This window comes from Manis javanica, chromosome 11 (genome assembly GCF_040802235.1).
Source record: "Manis javanica isolate MJ-LG chromosome 11, MJ_LKY, whole genome shotgun sequence".
NCBI lineage: Eukaryota > Metazoa > Chordata > Mammalia > Pholidota > Manidae > Manis > Manis javanica.
Genome location: NC_133166.1, coordinates 108,377,516 through 108,401,987, shown reverse-complemented (window position 1 = coordinate 108,401,987; position 24,472 = coordinate 108,377,516). Strand labels below are relative to the sequence as shown.

General features: G+C 35.6%; 1 protein-coding gene across 17 annotated transcripts in view; it reads right to left on the bottom strand.

Annotated features, from left to right (window-relative positions):
• The window catches only part of DENND1B (DENN domain containing 1B), a 268,058-nt gene that overhangs the window by 82,616 nt on the left and 160,970 nt on the right, over window positions 1–24,472 (bottom strand). For 15 of the 17 annotated variants that reach the window (XR_012123013.1, XR_012123012.1, XR_012123014.1 and 12 more), the window contains 3 exons: window positions 21,192–21,292; window positions 15,076–15,121; window positions 10,260–10,361 (listed from right to left, as the gene is read on the bottom strand). The exons of 1 other annotated variant lie outside the window; for it this stretch is intronic. Coding sequence is in view for 13 of the 16 variants with exons in the window: in XM_037004680.2 (XP_036860575.2) it covers window positions 10,260–10,361; window positions 15,076–15,121; window positions 21,192–21,292 (249 nt within the window). In the remaining 3 variants the exon portion in view is untranslated. The remainder of the gene's footprint in view (window positions 1–10,259; window positions 10,362–15,075; window positions 15,122–21,191; window positions 21,293–24,472) is intronic. One more of the 17 variants, XM_073217215.1, reaches the window with a different exon arrangement.

The following is a 24,472-nucleotide window of genomic DNA, read 5'->3' as shown; positions in this document are numbered from 1 at the left end:
CACTTTTCTGCAGATTTTTAGCAATTACAGCAAGAGTCTACTTGTTTTGAGATGAAACCGGTTGAGTATCGTTCATTTCTGCTACGTAAGGTTATTTGTTACAGGTCCTCCGGGATCACTTACTATTTAATTTTATTTTTGGAAGCCTCATTTGTATATGTAATTTTCTAGTCATCTATTGAAAAGTTTTCACCATTATTAGATTAAAACAGGGGAAAGAAGTTAAAGTTTTGAGACCCAACCATGCATGTGTAGAGAATTGTGTTATGCAAATGTTATACACTTAATCTTCACATTCTTCTAAAAAAGTATTCCTCTTACTGGTTATGAGTGATGAAACAGGGACTCAAAGATGTGAATCAATCTACCCTCACTATACAGCCAATAAGCAGCAAAACTGAGATTTAAACCCAGCTCTGTCCAATTTTTCTACCACCACATGCCAGGGTTAAGTCCAGTGTCACCGCCCTATGAACCAGTAACCAGAATAAACATTAATGTTTTTAAGTCGAAGAAAACATTATCTAGGAATTCGCATAATTTTAAAAAGCACCTGAATCTGTTAACAGTTTTCCATGCCTTTCCATCCTTTACTTTCAGGTTCTGCATGTTTCAGAGTGCGTATCACTCAGGCCCAGCCCTCACGCAGGTGCGCGTCTGCAGTGCGATCGTAACTCCTGCTGTTTGCTCCTCTTCAGGGAGGGATGTGATGTTTCTATCCATCCGATTCACTTGGCCAATTCCTTTCACACATGATAGAAAACTACACTCCTTACAATCACAACACAGGCTTTCTTCATCGGTGCTTTTTACATGGGAACATTTGGCCATGTTAAAATTCTATTCTAAGAAAATGACCTCATGGGGCAAACTGACCGGTTGCTCCTTTAAAAGAACATGTTCTTATCCTTACAAAATGACCAGATAACAAAATAATACTTCTTCTTTACATATATATGCAAGAAGGAATACTTTTCTTTCTTTTTGCAATGACTACTCTTGTAGATAGATGATGACTGTGACTGAAGTGTCAACCTAATTAACAACTAAACTATGAATAATGCTAATGAGAAATGAACACGGCATCAGAGGAAAGACTGGCTCCACAGGTGACAAACCTTCACAGCAGTGACATTTTCCAGGGTAAAGTCATAGTTACTGTGACCTGATCAAAGAGAGGACCCCCATCGGGTCCAATTATGACCACAGTTTTGAAAAAATTATTGAGTTATGATGTTCATAATCTATGCAGAAAGGCCTTTCCAGGGAAGGTCGTCTCCCCATAGCTGTGATCTTTTCAATTTATATCCAAGCTCCATAAAGTCAGATAAAAGTTTAGAGCCCAATACATTTAGCACCCAAAGTGCATAAACCAGAATTCATTTAAGAAGTTTTTATTGTTAAAATCTAACCTCAAAAAATGAACATTTTTAGATAACCCAATATTCGAACACTAAATATAGCTGAAGGATGCAAAAACAAACCTTCTGATTTAATATTCTTACTTTAGAAAATAAAAAGCATGTTTAAAAATGTCATGCCTTAAACTTTGCAAAAGAAAATTCCTCCACGTATTTTTCTATAAAAAATAAAATTGAAATTCAGTTCTCCACAAATCAAGTATTAGGATACATAGCCTTTTTACCCCAAGTTCTGACTGCAATGTGACTAGTGCAAACAGATCTGCCGTAAGAGTAAAAGAGACACTGGATTTTGAAGACTTAGTACCCAAAAAAGGCAATATCTCAATCATTTTTACATTGACTGCATGATAAAATAATATTTTGAATTTACTGGGTTAAATAAAATACATTATTAAAGTTAATTTCACCTTTCTTCTTACTTTTTAACATGGCTACCATAAGATTTTAAATTGCATATGTGGCTTGCACTGTATTTCTATTGGACAGCGCTATTCTACAGGAGCACAGTACCTAATTTCATACAGAGATCTAAGACTAAAAAGCTGCCTAGCAAGAAATATGGTTACATTCTTTATTTGCTAATTTCTACATTATTTCAGCCTTTACAAAGTGCATGGAAAGAGCTCTGTCCGGACCTAGTCTAGGCAGGCCTGGACTGTCAGCAGACCCGAGCGTGTCCCTGTTTTTCAGAGGCCAGAAGGCAGCTGCATTCAGTATTTCTGTATGTATAAATGAATGCTCAAAAAAGCTTGTAAAAATGAGATTGCTTTTAAAAGTCAGTTTTAGATATAGGATATCACTCTAGTGTGAAATGACTACGTCAGCCTTGCTGTTTCCCTACCCTCTAGACCACTGGAGTGAATTATCTCCACTTACCACTGTCCTCTGCAGTGCTAATTAGTTTTTACCAGTTTTTAATCTATAAAAAGGGTGATGTCTCTGCTGTACTTTTTCAATACTTGGTCTGGGGAACATTTTGTGCTTTAAGTTCCATGTTCTAATTTTAGTTATGAAATAAATGTACATCTTTTCATGAAATCTTTAAGTTAATATTCACATATAACTGAATTCAGAAAAGCATTTGGAACCTTAGACACATGGGTATTATCACACGTGATACAGAAAAAGTATCAATTATTGTCTTTTTATTTTCAAGTACGTAAAGCAAGCTTCAGTCTCCAATAGCTAGAGTACTTCAAAACTGACATGTTATCATGATGCAGTCTGAAAATAAGTTATCTAAGTCTAATTATGTATTATACTACACCAAAGAAAGTAGTCAAACAGTAAAAAGCACTTCAGAAATAAGTGAAATGAAAATTTCATTGCTCCTATCAAATGTTTAAATTCGTTTCATACAGTGAGAACGCAGGCCTCTACATGGACATCCACAGGTGAATTATAACCTAGGTTTTAGTACAGTGGGAGTTCACTGCAGCATAATATTACTACCAGTTCTTTCCTATACCCCTTAGCACTAAATTTACTATGAATAAAAGGAGGTTTTTAAGTGAGCAAACATGGCAAACAGGTATGAATTTAAAGAGTGTAGGCCACGTACACACAGTCTGAGTAATGAGGTAATTATGCCAACCAGGAGTCAGAAAGGGAAAGCATACAAAGGTGCTGAGTTTTTCAGAGAAGTTACAGATTTTTCCCTTACTTGACTTTTAGATGCATTTTTTCAGGGAAAATGAATTAGCCAGTAAACCCAGAAACTTTAATTTTACTTTTTAGGATTGCAAAGAGAAACACCAGAGGGTAAAGAACACAGGGTAAAAAGAAATGTTCAGAAATAATATTTAGATAACTTACATAGCCTAAAACATCCCTAAGATGCTTCAAAATTATCTTTTTCGTAACTAACCTGTACTCTAGAAATTACTGTGTAGAAAAGTTAATGCTTCAAATAGTCATCTCCTTTAAGAAAAAGCTACAAAGTCACAATTGTTTATCCCCCCATGAAACATGATTTGGTCATCATTTGGATCAGATATTAAATCACTGCTTGAACTTCTTTAGTCTTTCTAATGTTCAGTTTTTTAAAAAACAAAACTAACCCTTTCCACTTAATTTTCTAACAAGCTTCTATTTAAGGATTTGAAAAGTAACCTTCAAGACGTATTAATGAAAAGCATGATATACTCCCAGAGGGCATCATTACATTGCTGCTTTATAGGTTTAAATTACCTATCAAATCCTAACTAGCTCCTTGTTGTCTACAACTAATTTCCTTTCAGGGGCATTCTACAATTAAGAAAAACAGAACTGCTCTTACCCCCACCTCAAGACCACTGTCACGCCAGTGTCTCTGATATCAACGTCACTTCCCTTCACGAGTCGCAGGTCCTCTGCAACTCTTCACCCTTCTCATCTCCCACATGCACTGTCACCAAGCCAGCCCTATCAGCTCAACCTCTGATGGATTTCAAATCTGTCCACTTCTGTCTAAATCCCTGCCACTATCAAGTTCAAGCAGCTATCATCTCTCGTGTGACTCCTGTAAAGGGTCTCTCAACTATCTCCCTGTTTTCTTTCTTATCCCAGTAATCCTCAGGACCAAAAACCCAAGATGGTATTTTCAGAAGTCAAAGTGCACCACAGTATTCCTCTGCTAAAATTCTCCATCAAATTTCCAATAAAGTCTAAGGTCCTTAACAAGAACTGCAGATCTTTTATGACCTCCCTTCTGTCTTCCTCAGCAATCTCATTTTGCACCGCTCTTCTTCCGTTCTCCTTGCAGCTAGACAGGTCTTGTCTCCACCTCTTGAATCTGCCAACCTCTTCCCACTGCAGAACCTCTGTCCCTGCCCCTCCTCCTCCTCCCACACTGCGCGGCTTACACACATTCAAGCCGATTCTGAACGGCAAGGAGGTGTATCCACACTGAGTTTGGCAGGGCCACCAAAGGCTGGTGTAAGTTCACAGAATGGTCAGCTTGACTGAAATCACTTTCACTTCAGCTTACGGACAGTCCACCAGCACCTGCCCTCCTCTCTTTGGTAATACAGAGCTCCCAGTTTTGACTGTTGCTGGGTTAACCCAGTAATTCCCAACATCCCTTGTGACTTGGTGGGGCCATGTGACCGGGATCAGACGACTGGAGGGTGCATTCCTCATGCCTTCCTGTTCACTCGCCTCCTAGTGCAACACAGGCATACAGCAGGTGCTCGATACATATTCGTCCAACTAATGAATGATGTACAAATTAACAACCCGCCCCAGACACACTTCTACATTAGTTTATCTAGTTTATCTGATCGGAATATCTGTGATGGGGCCCAGAAATGTAATTCACTCAGAAGTTCAACATGATTTCAGCAAAATTTGGGAAACGCAACTGGGACATTGCTCATAATATTGTTCACACACCCTCCTGAATATGGGAAAGTCAAAAACTTAAATGACTAGAAACAAACTGGAAATGATTTTTAAAGTCAAAATCAAGGTCTTCGCATTTTTTTTTACAGAATATATACATAATGTCAGTAAGAAAAGAGAGAAGCATGAGATTAAGATGACACAGAAAAAAGGGAAAAAAAAGGGCCTTTAGGTGAAAGACTAGGTAATTTAGTTGCAAAAGAAAAACCCTGAGAAAACCAAAACCTTCATGAGCACTTAAAATTACTGAGAGTTACAAACTATATATCAACCTTAAACAGCAAAAGTACAGAGACAGAAGAAGGGACTGCTAAAGCCCGGATCATTGCAGTGAGAGGGAGGGAGAGATTCTGTTATTTAGCTGAGAGAAAGTAACAGATTTTTTCATTGTTTGGAAGCCCAGTTATTAAGGTTTTGAAGTTTTGGGGGATTTTTGCTGTGTTTTGCTTTTGTATTTAATGTTTATATTTAAAAAATTAACACCAAGAAAATAGGAAAAATAGCAAAACCTGTAAGAGTTTAGTTATAAACAAAAAACTTTTTATAACTAATCACATCTCTGAAAACTAAAAGAATGAGTTTCCAGACACCCAAAGTTGTATACAGAAGGACAATGATTACTATTTTTTCCAGAGAAAGGAAATAAAACGTTGCCCTCACAGCCAAAAAGGTATATATTAAACATGCCTTCCATTACTCTGAAAGTAAGATGAAAATACCCTTATACAATGTGCTAGGAAGTAACTCTAAACAAGGACATTCAGAGCGACTTCTATGACAAAAGATAAAAGAAAGGCAGCTATATTTCCCTCGGACAATCATTTAACTTGACGCCCTATTCACAAGCGCACACCAAGGCTGGGAGGGGCGGTGGGCACCACCCAGATGCCTAAAGTCTGGCAGCTGGAGAGCAGAGAAGGCATTGCTCCAGAGGCAGCATCTGTCTCCTCAAGTCCACTCTGTTAAACTGAAAAACATTCTCTAAATGACTCGGGAACCCTGAATGAAGCTGTTAGCTTTCTAACCGGCCGCTCCAGAAATGTGCTGGGGGCCTGGGGAGGGGGCACTTGGCGCACTGTCAGACACAGCAAGGATCAGAGCAACTCTGTGGCAAACCTGGAACTAATATAAAATTCTCTGGGGCTTTCTTTTTTCTTTAAAACATATATTATGACAATTTGACATATTAAACCTTCATGTTAGAGAAAATATACAGTGAATTAAACATATCCATTGACTATCTACATGGTTTTGAAAGTTAAATTTGTTCAACATATTTTAATTTTTTTTAAAAAGCTGGTTCAAAAAATTCTCTGAAAAAGCCAATAATACTTTCCCAAACTTATTCCCAAATTAACTCACTCGAAAGTAGATATTTATAATTTTTATTTAAAGTCAGAGTTTTGGAGCTTTTCTCTACTTTTTCTTTAGGGTTTTTTGATTTTTGGTGATTCAGAGCAATTTACGTCTTTCCTTATCTATCACAAAACCATAAGCCTATTCCTCCATGTGATAACTTCTACAGTATTTTAGATAACTCCTTTTTATAAGGTCTTTTCAATATTTTAGTAATTCAATATTCATTATACTAAATGTAGCTATCCTATAATATGCTGTGGTATACAGTGAATTGTATAACTCTTAAGTGTACTATATATTCTACACACCCTCACAATAGAAAATAGAAAATCATTTCCTAATGGTATTATATATAAGATGAAAATGAGTTTTTGAACAGTACTGACAATCCTAATTTAAATCAAGTAAGTCATGCTGGCATTTCCTTAACAAAAATGAAATGGAAAGTACATTTCTGCATTAAATTTTCTAAAAGAGTTGCTCATCACACAGTGTCATCACCTTTATATGAGAGGGACCACAGTCTAGTGTTTGGGACATAAGTCTGAGGATCAACCTACATGAACTAAAGCTTAGAAACAACATTAACAATAGACCTCTGTGCCTTCATCTTATCTAAAATACGGATACATATATATTGACTTCTCAGTGTATATTATTTTTTTACAATCTAATAAGTTACAATTATTTAAAGACAGTTAAGTAATATAGGCCAAACTTTATTTTCCTAGCAATGAATACGTAATGCGTGTAACCTATTCAGATGTCAGTTCTAACATATTTTCATATCTAAGAGATAGTTTATAATTGTTTTAATATTCACACAGATAATTTCCTAAATCCAATTATAATTCTAATTAGTTTAATTTCCCAAGTGGATTTTCCTACTTTTGAAATAATAACAATTCTCCAAATCACTATTTTAAATGTTAATGATGGTAGAAATTAAAATGAGCAATAATACCTCAAAAATATAGCATTTAAAATTATCATGTAGTTGAAACTAAATTTGTATGTTTGGAATGGGGGCATCTCAATAGTGCATTTTATTAAATAAAATGAACTCATTTTAGATTTCAAATGCTATATTTGATTCAACTGGTTCTTTATTTCGATACTTAGCAACATACATTAATAACACTAACAGTAATTGATACTGTTAACTGGCCCTTAAATTTACTTTTTTATTTCAAAACACTCAAGCTACATATGTTTAAAAGTATCAATATTTGGCATAGTCACTAAAAAATAAAATAACGTATGCATAGACAAAGCCTACAAAAGTACATTTTAATGGGATATACTGCTTTTAAAAGTTATTCCATGTAATGATCAGTATCATTAAAATCACTCCCAATAAAATGTTTTTTTCTTTTAATGATCCAAATCTTTAGTGAAATGATGAAATCGAAAAACAAGTGTTCTTGTCAGAAGACAGGAAGAAGGTTTTTTCCTCTCTCTTAAGGAAAACAAAGGGCTCCTGAAAGCTTTGCCCTGATTTATTTTTCCAATTTTAAATACCTTCAGAGTAGCGGAACTGCTACTGGCATGGTAGTATTTCTAACAGTCAATAAATCTAAAATATTATGTGTGAATATTGGAATGAAGCCATTAAGAAGATTAGAGCATGAAACACAGCAGAGGGTCCACAGGAAAAAAGAAATGGTAATTCAGGACAACTGTGACCACTGACCTTTGAACAGCCTAGACCACTGGTCAAGCTGACACAATAATAGAGTACATATGCATAGAAAGTCAACTAGCCTGTAAGTATAATTTAAATGCTTTGGTGAATGTTAAAAGGCCCCCATTTAAATATCAGTTAATTTATTAAATAATCAAACAATAGCAATAGTAATATATTTCAAGTTTCAAGTATATTTTATTCAAATCACAAAAAACTCAGTAAGATCATTTGTGATTTGATGTGTCTCATTCAAAACATTTACAATTACAGAAAGTATAATGTGACACTTCACCACATTTCCTCAGAACTATAAGAGGCAGCTTTTGGAAAACTGATGAAAAAGCTAAATTTATTAGAGATGGATTAAATAACCACATAAACTACTTTCACAAACTGACAATAACTTTAAGAATCTCCTAGCTTCAGTAAACTGCCCTAGTTTCACTTCAGAGCCATTTTGATTTATTCTTTCTTCAAATGTGTCCATATGTCTGTGGTCCTTAATTTCAAACATACATATAGTTACACTTACACCATTCTGCAGCGTTCCTTTTTATGATTTTTTTTTCAATTTCAGTTATGTTTAGGTAACTGTTATCTGTAAACAAACAATGAGACGGTCCCTCCTATCATTTTATATATTTAGGCTATTATGCTTTGTGAATGTTGTTCAACCTCTTTATATGTTCAAATAAGTGATTTACTATCAAACTAAATCTACTAGGAAAGTTGTACTTAATTTTTGAAAAATCACCCATCAAAAGAAATTATTAAAGATTGTTTTTCTCAAGGAATCAGCCATCATTAAAGCTTAATACAAAAATTTTAATGACACTAAAAAAGCTGATTTTTCTCTCCTTTTTTCTCTCTTCCTTTTTTATTTTTTTAAATAAATAATCCTTTCTCCTTAGGGCATCAACAGTAGGATGTATGTGCATATAAGGAAAACATTCTTACAAGTCGGGACTTTACTTTCATAATCATTTCTCTATCCAACGAAGAATACTTGATGGATTTCTGATGAACAACTAGCAACTTCTGCGAAATCTTTATGACGAGGCAACCCAGATGCGATGGGCCAAAAAGGCGTAGCTCACTCTTCGCCGGCCTGGATCCGGATCTGTCCGTACCCGGCATCGACCTCACTACAGTGAGGTGAAGGAGTCCGATCGATTCGCTTCACGGTCAGCAGGCACGTAGATTATTAATGGGGATTAATGATCTGATTTTGACTTTAAGATCATATTTTCCCAACACTAGCCACAAAAACAATCAAGCCTAGTAGAACTGCTTTGGCTTTTTAAATTCATTTTTTAAACTCCCTAATAATGATTTCGAAGTACTCTAAGATTACAGAAAAATATATTCTTGAGGTTATTTTATTATCAAATTTTAATATCCTTGAGAAAAGCTATTTTTTTAAAGGGGAATTATTTTATCTTAGAACTATGTCATAGAAGTATTTTTAAGTAGTTATTAAAATATCTACAGCAACAGTACTAGTTTGAATTCTTGCCCTGTTCGAATGAAAACGAGGCCAAAATATGCAATTCTGTAGACTATTTAACATGAAGTACAGAATATATCCTATCATAAGCTGCAGACACACATGCACACATACACACAAACCTTCTGGAAGATCAAAGACCAGAAGAGAACTGGCACTTAATTTATCAGCCTTTACAGACAAAGACAGTTTTCGTCATTTCAAAAGGATCAGATGTCTTTTATGACAAACTGGGTTTGCAGTTTAATTTACAAATAGAATTCTAAGTAAGCAGTCTTCGTTCTGCCAAAGCGAATGACAAACAGTCCTCAGCAGGACAGAAAAGATTAAAATAAAAGTGAAATAATTTAGAGAAAACAAATAAATGTTTCAGAAAGTTGAGGGAGATCAAAGCCAGAATTTTCTGACCCCAACTGTACAAGCATTTCTTATTATATTGACCAGTGCCATCAGATCATTAATTAAAAGGAAAAGTGCTGGCAGGTGGCGGGGAAGCAAAAGCCGGTAATTGGCCCCCTTCTTCTTCTTACCTTCAAAAACTCTCTCATTCTTTTGCAAGACATGCCACTAGGCAGACAGAAATGCCTGCTTTGTAATATAACGATTCAGATGAGATGAAGAGACTTGTAGTTAAAGAAACTCGGCCTGATGACTGCATCTAGCTTTTTAATTATGATCCTCCTTTTACAGCGAGGAATACTGATGCTCCATTCAACATCCCCTCAACTGCCAAAAGGTAAAAATACTAAATACAGAGTCTACACTGACTCCTCTCACACCCCAGGCACAAACTCAACTCTTTAATTTCACATAAAAAAAAGGTGGAAAAATAACTTTTGGAGATTCAAGGGTCCAGGAGAAAACACACAGATGTTCACCACAAAATACCCTTCAGACTTACCACATCACTTGGTAGGTTGTTCAAGTCATTAAATGGTGACTCTAAAGTGTTTGTGTCAACATTTAACATAACCACATCCTCCAATGATTTATTTTTCACTCTCTGTTTAAAAAACACAATTATAAATAAACATCTTAGTATTATTTTCCTTCCAAAACTATAATGAGCTTAGAAATGTAGAGAAAATTATCTTAATGCATTAGCTTTGGTATAAGAAAAAAAGAAAATCTTACATTATATAAAAACTCTGCCTTATGAGACTGTCCATAACTGTTCAAAAAGATTGGGTAAAAAATGCTTACAATAGAATGTTCATCTAGACATACTGAATTCGTTTGGAGACAGTGAATATAATTTAACTACTAAAGAGACATTACAACAAAGCCTCACAAAATAAGCACAGCTTCATTAAACTGAACTTGTATCCTTTCAATTTTATTAATTGAATTGCTATCCTATGATACAGCAACTTGTGGCCAGTACCATACCTATTTTTAGCATAAATCATATCGCAGGGCTAACATAAACCAACGATTGTTAACTACAGTAGGAACTAAATTTTAAATTAATTAATATTTTCTCTATATTTCCATATTAATTAGGTTTGAGTTGATAATGAGGACTGAAAGTTGAATAAGAAAAAATGACAGAGGGCAGTAATATGGAACTTATTGTTAGCAACATTTATCTCATGAATTTCAACATGAAAGATCAAATTTAATGGCCTATGTGACTGGCTGTTTGACTCATGTGAGCTTAGTTGAATGGTCAGATTACCACAATATGTGGACAAACAATAGTTGATGAGCATTTCATCAAAATTCACCCTAAAAGAAAGGAAATATTTATGGTTTATTCTTCCTATTTAAACTAATATGTATACTTAAATAAATCATATACTTCAAATCTACCTTAATGACAGCAAATAGTATTGTTCTTTAATGCTAATAAATATGGTGCTCCTTCATGAAACACATCCGACAACTCAGAGTTCCATAACTGTACAGGTCAACTAGTAATAAGTAAATAAATTTCTGCGTACAATTTTTAAAAGTGACATTCTGGAATGATAACCATTTTTGAAAATTATTATTTAAATACCTTAAATTTTAAATTGACCAAAACAATTTTTTGTTTTAAGACAAATTTCTGATCCATTTAGAATCTCAAATCAAATTAAGGAGAATGCTAATTGTACTAATTCTCCCTCTCTAGTAGGGATTTTTTTTGTGTGTTAAGAAAGCCATAATGAATATGTGGAATATGAATTATCAAGGGCACATGTGATTCTAAAAATCTGTCTTGTAAAGGGTATTATCATTATTCTAAAGTTAAGACTAAGATGGCTATTTCAAAGAAATTAACAGATAATCATTTGTAATAGTGCTACTATTGCCGAAACATTTACAACTCATCTTTCTTTTCCATGTGTATACATGTAAAAATGGCTTACATACATGTGTGGTTATATATAAATTAACTGTGCTATAAGTACAAAAATAACCTATTTTATAAGCAAAATATCTTTACATTAAAAGTATTTGTGTGGAAGTATTCATTTGTATGCATACTTAAAGTATGCACTAATTTTTATTTCCATCTTCAGTTCTGAACTGCCCTTTTAACAGTAACTATAAAGATAATCCAGAAACCTGATCTATTTTTTAAAGGATGAAACAAGCTCATCTAAATAGCCTAGAATAATGACTGTGTGACCCTAAAATGGTCTGTGATGACATTAACACTAAACTCTGAATAAAGGAAATTAGCATTAATATGGAATGTATACTTTTATCAAAGTTGCTCTTATTTTAAAATAGTCTGATACTAGCTGAGAATTATTTTAATTGGCCACTCGATAAGAATGGAGAATGTATTTATTCATTTCAACAATACACTGGGACCCTGAGAACATTCTACATAAACAAAAAGGGAAAAATAGTATGTAATTAAAATTCTTTTTGAAAAATTTGGTTTAAATGTCAGTATTTTATCAATGTTTTCCCTCCAAATCAAGCTTTAGCTATTTTTATTTCTAAAAAGGAGTGGAAAGCCCTATGACATGTAAAATGGGACAAATTTCTCTGTCTCATACTTTCATATCCCATAAAATTCATAAACTTGCTTGGATGGGAAAAGAGTGGGAAAAGAGTAAGAAAATGTGATACAAGAATTTGCCTTTTTCTTCACAAAGACGAAAATAGGATATAGGCTGAAACTCTTACTACGAACAACATTCAGGTGTCCAAATCGTTAAGTCACACGCTCTGGGTACAGCCCTTCCATGCCATGAGACTACAGGGTGCACGATGCTCGGAAATGACAGGGTGGCAGCAGTCACGGAACCTTATGAAACTGGGTCAACGCTTTATAAAAATCCTTTCTACATTAAAATGAATAATGTAATCTTCACATTTGTAGCCTCTGCTAATTTATTCTTAATCACTTAAAAGCCATAGTCTGCTTTGAGTTCATCCCCAAAGTCTAGTTTTCAGAGAGAATAAAATATCCTTATTCTTTATATTAGGAGCAAATTTACATTAAAAAAGAGATTTCTAGCCATCTTTTACCTGAGATTACATAAAAATAATTAAAAACCATAAATTTCATGTCTTTGAACAATTATGTGTAGAAGTCTTTGAAAAACTGACAAAGTGTATTGAAACTGTATTGACCAAGAGAGAGAATATTTGATTTTTCCTTAACAAAGTTAGTTGTAATTGTAGCCTAACAAAATGTAAAAACAATCAATCAGTTCAGTCTCACATATAAAAATATTTAAACACATATATCCACATTTTAATTATAGTACCATTTACATAAAACTTAAAAAGCATAAAGATGGAAATTTTGGTGAAAAAACCTCCTTAATAATGACACACAAGAATGGAATTACAGCATATGTATCATCTTGTAACAGATTAAGGAGAAAGTTACTACATGGTACCCAACCTGGTTTAAAGACATTCCTGAAGTTCCTGTTACACTCCCCATCCACTGCTGAACCAAATGAGGCTGACTGTGATACAGTTAACTCAGTTCGGTCCTGAGCAAAAAGGATGCAGCGAATTCAGCCAGTCTAACCACAGCCCTGAACATCTCATTTAACGAGAGCCAGACTAAAGTTAGAATGGACTGTTTCTCTAAGACAGTACTTTAAGGAATAAATAAGTCTTAAATTTGCTCCTGAAAAACAGTACTGATTTTCTCTGTGTCCAATAATTATGGGATACATGTAACTGAGTAATTTAAAACATGTACCTCTTTCTACAATGCTTTGGAAAAGTGGCATCATTGTTTTAAAACTTGATAAAGAATCATTATGCACGAAACAACACCAACAGGTATAATCAACAACTTTAAATACTTTTCATCTGCATGAATAAATATTTCATAAAAATTCCATATTCTATAAGCTGCATTAAATAAGAAGAGATATGTGCACTCATGTCACAGTCAAATTTGATGACTCTTTTGAAACCATACCAACCAACCCTGGTTAGATCTTTTATAAAGTCAAACTACTAATGAACAAAATGTCAGTCATATATTCCACTATCTAGTAACAGACTAAATACCTATTCATTCATGTTTGACTTTATACAGGTTGACCTCTCACTGCAAGTACCTTGGCACGTAAGAACAACTTTCCTAAAAAGTAACATATATAGAGTCATAATGTTATCCAACTCTGATTTCAAAGTTAAAAACAAATTAAACCTACTGAGAAATTCATTACAATGTATTCTTTATGAATAGTTAAATGAATAAAAAATGTTGCCGTAGCATTTTTGCGAAAAGGAAAAAAAATGACAAGCACCAGAGCAAACGCAGAGTTCCGTAATTCAGGACTCCTAGGGGAGTGTGGCCCTCAGACACAGTTCCCAGGAGCTGTCACACAACAGCTCCCCCTGCATCAGTGAGGTGAGGACTGGTGGCACGCAGTGGTAATTAAACAATTACCTAACAGCAATGGGAAAGCTGAATCTAACTCATGTGGGTGCTCACTGGAAACCGGCTTAAAGTACAATATGTACAACCAGTCAAAAAAGAAATTTATTTGAATAAAACTGAAGTCAGCTGGCATAATAATGCCATGCAACTGGCTCAACGGTGTTGTTTTGATCCAAGTCTTTTGCTTTTTTTTTTTTTTTAGAAGTTAATCTTCTTGTAAGAAGTCCTCTGGAAATCTCACTGATTTCAAGTTCAAAGTTTCACGTTCAGGGTCTTTCACTATTGTGATGATAAGTAGCAAAAGTCACTTTGGAATGAAGTGATGACAGTATAAAAAAGTTAAACTATATTTTAAATCCCTAACAGGACTGAAATTTAAATATTTTTTAAGAGCTATGTTCTAATTTAAAATTTCATGATTAGTGTATTAAAACCACATCTTGAAAAAGCACACTGATAAACTGGATCATAGTGAAGTTTGCAAAATAAAAACATTTCCCCGTTATGATTCATGATTATATAAGTTGTAACTTTCAAAATACAGGTTAAAAAAGAAATGAATACAAAATGACCCCAAGTACCATAAAGAAGATGGTTCATCAAGGACTAAACTTTTTAGGATTTAAAACTTACCATATGACTTTGACCAAACAGAATCTATTTTCGTGGGTTTGATGCCATTGAAGATGGTCACTTTGTGTTAATTAAATCACACCTTTTTGAAAATGATCATGTAAATATACTCTAAATATGAAACTATTCACTGCTCTGTGCAATTTAATGGATACCCTTTTAAAATATAACTTTTAACCATTATTTTATATATCAATTTATCACTATCTCATGTGTGGAAGATACTCACCTCTAGAAGGCTGGAGTGTATTCCAATCAGGTATGGCATTGGGGCACTAAATTAAAAATATATATGCATATATTCATAGAGTTCATTAAAACTTAAACAATACTAAATAATTCAGAATGCTTAAAAAATTAATTTATTAAATGTGCAGTTATAACATAGCACATTATAGATATTTAAAATTATTAAATATATATACCTCAAATTTAATCTGATAGGCCATTAATATATTCAAATTAAGGCTGATTTATATAAAACTCACAAAATCATACCTAATTAAAACAAGATTTGCAATATCCAAAAATCATTTGTTGAAGAATGGCCACAGTAGTCTGAGTTGAATCTTTTCCATATATTTCATGCCAAATATACCCTAGATAATCGTTAGATTTATTAACATTTCTTTTACACCCCATTTTTTGTTCAGATTCTTATGTCTATGACTTTCCTAATATATCATCACTGTTCACACCTACTATGTAACCTTAAGTTTTTGAGTCAGTCACCAAATACTTACTGAAGCCTGTGACGTACCAGGCCCTTTTTGGGAACTGGGTGCAAAGCAAAGTTCCTCCTCTACTGCTTATTCTGCTCATGAACCATACCTCTTACTTAAATTTTACACATTCATATTTATCAAACTTTCACTTTTATTAATAAAATTGTAATAAACTTTAAAATATTCAGTAAGTTTAAGCATGACACTGAATTAATTCAACACAGTATCTGGATTTACCAGGTGCTAGGCCCTGAGCTACAGGCTATGGTACAATAATAATAACCAGTACAGACAGAATATATTCCCTTGTGTATCATCTACTCCAACAGAGAATACAGACATTAAGTAATTTTTGCAATACAGTTAACTCTTCAACAAACATGGGTCTGAACTGTGTGGGTCCACTTTTATGTGGCTCTTTTTCAATAAATGTATTGGCAAATTTTTTGGAGATGTGCCAACTTTAAAAAAGTTTCTTTTCTCTACCTTACTCTAGTGTAAAAATACAGTATATAATACACATCACATACACAAAATGTGTTAATCTACTGTTTTTGTTATAGGGCTTCTTGTCAACAGCAGGCTATTAGTAATTAAATTTTTAGGGAGCGAAAAGTCATACGTGGATTTCAAGTGCACAGAAAGGGGTTGGCATCTCTGACCCCCATGTTGTTCAAGGGTCAACTCTTATAAAGTCACACTTTGTAGTTATTTCAAAAATATTTCTCATGAAATACAAGAAGGAAATTATTCAACCTGACATTTCAAAATTAAAATATCATTTAAAAATAAGAAACATGAGAGTGGACAGATATGTACAAAGATGACAGAAGATATGCAGATAAATAGCTATTTAAAAATAAAACATTTGACATTCATAGACATCTTTGTATTATATTTAATGCAAACATGTTCTCTTAATAAAAACAGATAATCATCTTTTTTCAAAGGATTTGTGTATCTTTCCAAATATCACTGTCATTAAACAGACTGTCCAAACTCCTACATGTCCACTTTACCACTGAAAACCAGTAATAGATGAAACAGGCACATAGACAGGCAGGACCATGGTCTTCAAAGTGACCTCAAACAGTTCCAAATTTATCTGAACATGGCTGACCACTAACTTATACACCCAGAATTCATGAGAAATAACAGAACTTATATTGCTCATTATCCTGTTCGTCACTTCTTACTGTACTAGAGTCTGATTCCAGCTGTCTTTGCTTTTTGTTGCTTTGTTCCCTCCTTTTTCATAATTTTTTATGCAGCAGACCATCTGGACTTGATCTCACATTCTGGATACTTCGTTTGACTGACACTGAGAACTATTTATAGGCCTGGATATCCTTAAGGCCTCACAGCTCTTCTGCCTTCAAAGGGGAACAGGAGGAATGAAGGTGGTCTGCTCCACCTTTGCTTCGATACGGAAAAGCCGGTTACTTCCTGAGTCTGAGTTCTCATCTCTAGAGTTACTTCTGGGACTCCGCAGAAGACATGAAATATATGTAACTAACCATTCTGGGCTCCCAGTAACTTTCACAAAACAGGATAGGCAACTCCCAAAATTTTAAATATGTCAAGCCATCCCCACAACCAAAATAGTATAAAATTATTAATTACTGTGCAAACTTCATCTCAGGTTAGGTTATCCTGCCTGGAAGATTTGTAATATATAAAGTCCATGATATCTCAAATATCAAAGCACATTAATTTAATAGAATGACTGCTAATCAAGATATTTAAGCCTTCCTAAAATAATTACTATCACACTCATTTTATAGATGTGGAGAAACACCAAATGGACCCAATTTCAAAAATCGGAGTCAAAAGTAGTAACTAACATATTGAGGTCCCTTGAAATACATCTATGATAACGCTTTTAAAACTTCATGAAAGCTAGTAGTCTCTTGAAATATAAATAATAATTTTATAGAAATTGTTAAACTAGAATAAAAATTCTAGACCAATGTAGAACTTAATAATAAAGTAACTTGAAACTTTTTATATGAGGTCACCAGGTGTCTCTACATGTTTTTATCTCACTAATTTCTAAAAAAATTCAAGATATACAGATGTTGGAACTGCAAACATTATTAATCTAGATCATAATTTCCTTAAAAAATTATGATGTTTTGTAGAATATAGATTTAATTGAATAGTTATTTCTTTCTCATGAAAACTGGATTGTGTACATCCTAATATTAAACCAGCCAAATCTCATGGAAAGTAATTTTGCAACCTAGCTGAAATCTCCTAATTAGATTATGGCATTAATAAATCAGGAAGAGATTCCTGGCAACAGAGATGTTTTCTCATCCATATGCAAAGCTGTTCCAGATCCTTCTGTCAGTGAAGTCACTTTGCAAAGACGGGGTGTGGAAGGTTCTAATATGGCTATCTTCCTTGGGTGGCATTTAACCTTTTCTCAAAATAATTTCTATGTAATAGCTTTCTCTCTTCTTCTTTAGGTTTTCTTAGAGATAACCCATGGGACTACTTATGGTAGTCCAGACAACATAATTCTGTGTTTTTTTAAAACTCTTCTCTTAGAAGCTAAATCTCCTTTCATAGAAAGAAGATATATAGTCTAAATAAAAAGTGACTCAACAATTCTTGACCGAATAATGAAAGACTATAATTCTATGATACTGGAGTCCACTGCCTCCCAGGCAGAAAGGCTCAGAGTGTGCAGCAAGACCAGACCTGCTGCTCTGAGGTTTTCTCTCTCTCTCTGACCTTTTCTGTAAAAGCACCTAACATGAGATCTGCCCTCTTAACAAATGTTTCGGTCTACAGGAGAGTATTGTTAATGGTAAGCACAGTGTTGTATGAATATCTCTAGAACTTAATACCTTATGTAGCTGAAACTTTATACCCATTAAGTAGAAGCTCCCATTTCTCCCTACATGACAGACTAGGGGGAGGCAGGTGGTGTCATCCTGCCAGGCAGTGTGGGCCACGTCCTCTTACGTGTCCCATCCATGCTTCTCTCCGCGCCTCCGATGTAACCCTCAGAGCACCACAGTACTGCTCTCGTGCTCCCCGTGTGCACACATGGGCACATTCAATGTGTGCGCACATGTGTGCACATGTATGAATTTCTTCCTACCTGTGGATCCTGTGGGGGCAGAAACTAAGTCTTACTCAGCACATCACTACTCTTGGGGTGGGAAACAGGTGCTCACTGAATGTCTGATGTGTAAGTGGTGGGTTCATGGATGAACGGGTGAGCAAGTGGGCAAGGCTTCATCAGTAGACCAAGGTGCTATATTCACCCACGGTCACAAGGTGGCGTCCTGGCTCTCCACGGGCCACACCACAACAGAGATGCCAGATGGGAGAACAAAAACACTCTCAGAAGCTAGGATTCCCTCAGGATTCAGAAAGTTCCGGTCACCATGAAGACTTGGCAATTATGCATCGACCACTATCAAACCTTCCTGGTGCTATTTTTGAAGTGGAATAAAAAACTTTCTTTATTCAAAAACCAGGAGATGGAAGGAAGAATCTCTGATATTCGTCTCCCTTTTGCTTATGATCAGTGTGACTCTAGGGTCATTCACAAGGATGCAAAGGGAAGAACCATTTTCCCTAGGATGTAGTTTGTCCATAGAATTTTCTGACAATGGAGAACTAAAGCCTCAGTCAGATATTTCTAGGCAAAAATATATATACTGCCAGGTCCTATGATAGGAGCTGAGCTTTTCGCAGTGACCTTAAGGTACAGGAAGTTTCAAATAACTCCCTGTTTGATCATCACTCTCTGGACAGGGAAGTGTCTCACATGGAGGCAGGGAGAACTTGTCCTGGAGGCTATTTCAGAAGTTAGAAGCCACTAAGAAATTCCAGGGACTGAAATATAAAACCAGCTTCCTCCCTTACAGTGGGAGTGACCGTAGGAGGAGGACCTGACGGCAGTCTGAACATACGAGGATGGTATCTCGGCAAAGAATCGGCAGAACCGCCTACGTCACAGGTCATTCCTGAACAGTATTTCAGAATGTCTTAAATATGTGACCACTACAGAGAATTGAAGCTGAAGGGATACCACCTCCTGTGAGGTCAGGACATCTTAATAGAAAAATTAAAATGGCACTAACATTACATATCACAAAATATAATTCTGAATCTCATAATTTACAAGTGTTAGTTTCTGAACCACTAACTTCTCTTATATTCTTAAAAATCATTTCCATATATTTTCAAATGCTTTTGTAAAAATTATTTAAAATAAGTTTTAATTACTGAACACTTTGTGCAGAGATCTATTGCATATGTCAATGTGAATGAATTGCAATTCCTGCCTTCAAGGATGCTAGTATTTCCTGGGTATGACGGTCAGAGAAAAGAGCTCTAAAATGAATACCAAAACAGTCTATTTTTAGATCTAGCTTCACCCTTAGATTTGCGTGCTTGACACTTTAAAATATTAACCTGTGTACCTACAGTCTCCTGCCAACCTGTTTCTCCTTTCCAGCACTCAAGGGCAGAACGGCAGTGTGAGACCACTGGAAACCTACTTCACAGCGCTACAAATACTGATGTACTGCCTTGCTGTGGGGACACCCAGCGCGATGGCATAGACAACAGGTGGCCGAGTACATGTGCAGCCCTCACAGCCCCTTGTTTCGAAGAGAGCTAACCTCGATGTATGAACTCGAATCATCTTCATCTTCAAATACCTTAAGAGATCTGCTTTTCATGAAATAAAGTTAAATAAATACTTTGATTCTAAAAGAGCGTTTTTTAAGAAATAACATTTGTTGTGCTATGAACACACACGTTAGGGTAAAAATTACCCCCTCTGTGTGTATGTGCACGCACATGTTTAGAGGAAAAATATCTCACGCACTCCTCAAGCATCACGCCGGACTGCCTGCGCAGTGTGTGACCCTGTGCCCCGCAGCCCGGGAGGGCCCTCAGGCTGCTGCCTGGGCATCTCGGCCTTACCCAGCCTCCCTGGCAGCACACAGACTCTTCCAGGGGAAAAAGCAGGGAAGCTGCAGGAGCATCTTGGCATTCAGACTGGGTCGGGTCACTGGGACGAAGCCTTTCAGAACCACTCCCAACACTTTCCAGCACTGCTTTGCATAGTGACTTAGGGCTGAGACTTTGATTTGAACCAGAAACTCAGGGAGTCGCTGTATGAGAGGCAGCCCCTTTGCTGGTATTTGGGGCTCACTGTGCTACTGGGGGAAGAGGGATAAAGGAAAGTGTGCCCTGACAGAGACAGTTTGCTTTCTGACAGACTGCACACTAATTCTGACACCCAGGATGCCGAGTTCCCCGATACTCTCACTTCCGTACCATTTTCGTAACTACAACTGAGATTTTATTTGTTTCTATTTAGCATTTAATTACCTAAATGACTGCAGAGGAAACACAGAATCCAGAGAACTCTCCTTGCCGAGTATACGCTTTTGCTACCTTTGGGAGGAACCACTCTGCCCTTTAAAAAAGCACCTTTCAAGGCCTCTTACTAATCCCTAAGTCAAATTTCAGAGATTTCCATCCTAGATATTTTACATACACACACCCCAGGCTTACCTAACCCACAGACTAATGGATTCTTTCTGATCACAAGCCTGCAGTTGGAGGCGTCTGAGGGTCAGCTTACCAGCAGTAGTCCAGCAGGTGTGGGGGGAGCACCGGGATGTATATATGCTGCCAATACATTGGATAGAGCAGCGCAGCTGATCCGTGGAGACAGGCAGTTAACTAGAATCATAAAGGTGACAACAGTAAGTAGCCGCTGTCCCTGCAGGCAGAAGGGCACACTCAAGTTCTCAAGGATTAATGATAATCATAAGACAATTTCTTTAATGCTCTAAGTCACCTATCTTCACCGATTCTGCAATTAGAATGTCCTGTTTCAAAACTCTCTGAAAAATACATAAACAGCAAAATCAACTTCTCAGGCATCTTATGTTGGCAATTATAATTAACTGAAAATACAGTGTTTGGGGCCAAAATGGGGACAATAAATAAAGCAAAACTGATGAAGAAATTGTAGGAAATACAATTTGTGCTGCACAATGTGCGCTTCACTCAGATGCATACACACGATTAAACATGGAAAGGGAGAGAGGCTGAAAGCCCCCGAGGGATATCATTAGGGCAAACTACCAAAGAATGAAACACGAGCCAGTCAGGAGAGTCTGGAAGCGGCGGGAATACCAGGGGACCTGAATGCCCGACAGTTGGAGCTGCGGTGACGTGTGAGCTGCGGGTCACGGTATCAAGAGACTCTGTTCACTGACACAGAGAATGTCACTATTGACCAGCGAACTGCCCAAGCTTGACAGCTGTACTGCAGGAAGCCAAGTATATCATAATTTCATATTTAAACTGTTCATTTCAGATTAACATTTTGTTTCCAAGTTTTATATCACAACAGCTGCAAATACATGGATGCCATTTTAAAGGTAATTGCCATTTTAATTGTTTTGTTTTGGCAAGCGGTTAAGTATTTTTTAATGCATAACAAAGAGATATCACTTCTTTTTTCTCCTTCCTACTGACCCTCATCGGAATTCTTTCCATGCAAGTTTCTTTACATTCTCAATTAAATTTCTGCAAGTTTTAAGGTTTAAAGCAATGACTAAATCAGTATTCTTCATAATAATTTAAAGTTTTGCTATGGTCCAAATTTAAGGTTATTAAAAAAATCCTTTTATTCAACTGGAAAATCAGAAGTGAAAAATAACATCATTTGGGAATGAATCACACTTCCTATAAACCATTATTTCTATTTTACTATACAAAGAAATTAAAGCTTGCACATAGTGATCTAATATAAAGGAAAAATGTATACAAAGAATTCAAATTTAATAGCAACATTTGTCTATGTTTTAGACACTATCACTAAATAAAAAATCAATTAAAATAATGTGATTTTTGTCAAATATATTTTTTTCCAGTTATATTTTTAATCAATGTCGTAAGGCAAACAATATATTTTGATTCCATTTAGGATGCTATCATTAAAGGGTTTTACTACTTTGCATTTAAAAGATTTAACAGTTTATCTACAGTATTCCTTTAATAAACATCAATTTTACAATTCTTTAATGAAAGCCACTAGGAGGCATTCAAATACTTCCATTTAACATTATAGACGATAGACTTTTTTATCTTACATATTTGAACTAGAGGGAAATGAAAATGGGGTTGATCTAGTTCTTGTCAAATTCTCCAAGAGCTTTCAGATACCCACTGGCTGTGAACCAGGCATCTTTAAAGCTATATTAACTCTTTCCATTCCTTCTGCGTAACCCAATGGGCTAAAAGTACTTCATGTAATTAAAGCTGCTTTGAAAGGCAGCTAATTTACTCAATTATCTCCATCCACACATAGATGATTTTTAAAAGAGCTCATTTAAGACCTCTAAAAAAAAGAAAAGTGTTCCTTTTTTTATTGTTGAGAAAATAATTAACAATATAAAGAGAGGAAAAATACATTCTCAGAATGAGGAATTATAATAAGGCTGACTTATTTTACTGGGTACACACCGAGTCCAGAGCACTCTATAAATGCTATACAGACACTTTTCCTATGCCCTAATGGCCATCTTTAAATGAAGTTATGAATTATTTGCTAATAAGGTGCATTATTATATGATGAGTTTGGCTAGTTTCTTAGAGGATGGTTTCTGTGATGATAAGCAGAGTCACACAATTTCTTCAATAGCCAGCACTTGACAGAGGGTTATCTCTGCTCATCAAGTTCTACCAGGAAGAAGGGAATGCTAAAGGACTTGGCAGCTTTCTGGATATACAGGATAGGTGACAGGCAGAGATAAAAACACTACCCTCCCTAGCCACAGTCCCTGGACTAAGCAACTAGAATGAATTATTTAAAGTTACATAGAAAAAGTATCAGATTTAGGTGGAACTGTAAGGAATCTGCTTTTGCAAATACTGATTCTGCTAACTGTGAGACACCCGAGTGGAGACTTCCAGAGAAGAAGCATATCCACCTAGCAGCATGCAATGACTATATGTTGAGAAATCAGCGGAAATATTATTACAGCCTACACTTTGTAAAGGAGATAGTAAATTTTAAATAAAAAGTACAATTAAGAAGAAATAAATTTTCTAGAAATGTCTTCAGTTATACTGAAGGATGCCTGAAGTTATACTGAAGAGCCTTCTGGGACGCGGCCAAGGCGCCAGCTCTATTCTGGACGACACCTGTCCATACCTCTGCAGAGAGAGCTGTCACAGCCAACTATTCACCAGGAACACTTTGAAAACTATACATATTCAGGGAATAAACTGTAAATATTTTAAAAGTTTGGTTGGCACAACAAAGTATTACAAAAAAGTGGGATTATTTTACAAGGATGAGGTATGTCATAGACAAAGTTACATCTCTGCCACTAAGACCCCTGGCATAGCTGCACGTAACCCAGTCTCAGCCTTCTAATCCTTAAAATAAGCAGCGTATGCTAAATGACCTGTAAGCCTTGTCTCTGAGAGAGCTAACATTCTTTATTCTTGGATCAAATCAATTCTAACCTCTTACATTCTTAGTAATCATTTAGCGCTTTTTTCCCCCCATACATGTATCTAAAACTGGATTATAATTCAGATCCCCCTTCAAAGTATATCTAAAGACCATCTCTAAAAGTTTTAAAACACATTAGGTAACTTCAACTGGAAGTACTGTAATAATTTTTTGCTTAACTCAACAAAAATTTTTGAGTATCTGCTATGTGCTGTCATAAATCTCTACTAGGCAACGGAGACACAGTACTGAACAAAGCCTTTACTGTCAAGGGATTTACATATTTGGGGAAAGCAAGCAATGAACGAGTCCAATACATGCCAAGGTCTATGAAGAAGTCAGAGCCAAGGTCTATGAAGAAGCCTGAAGTAGGGCAAGAGGACTGAGGG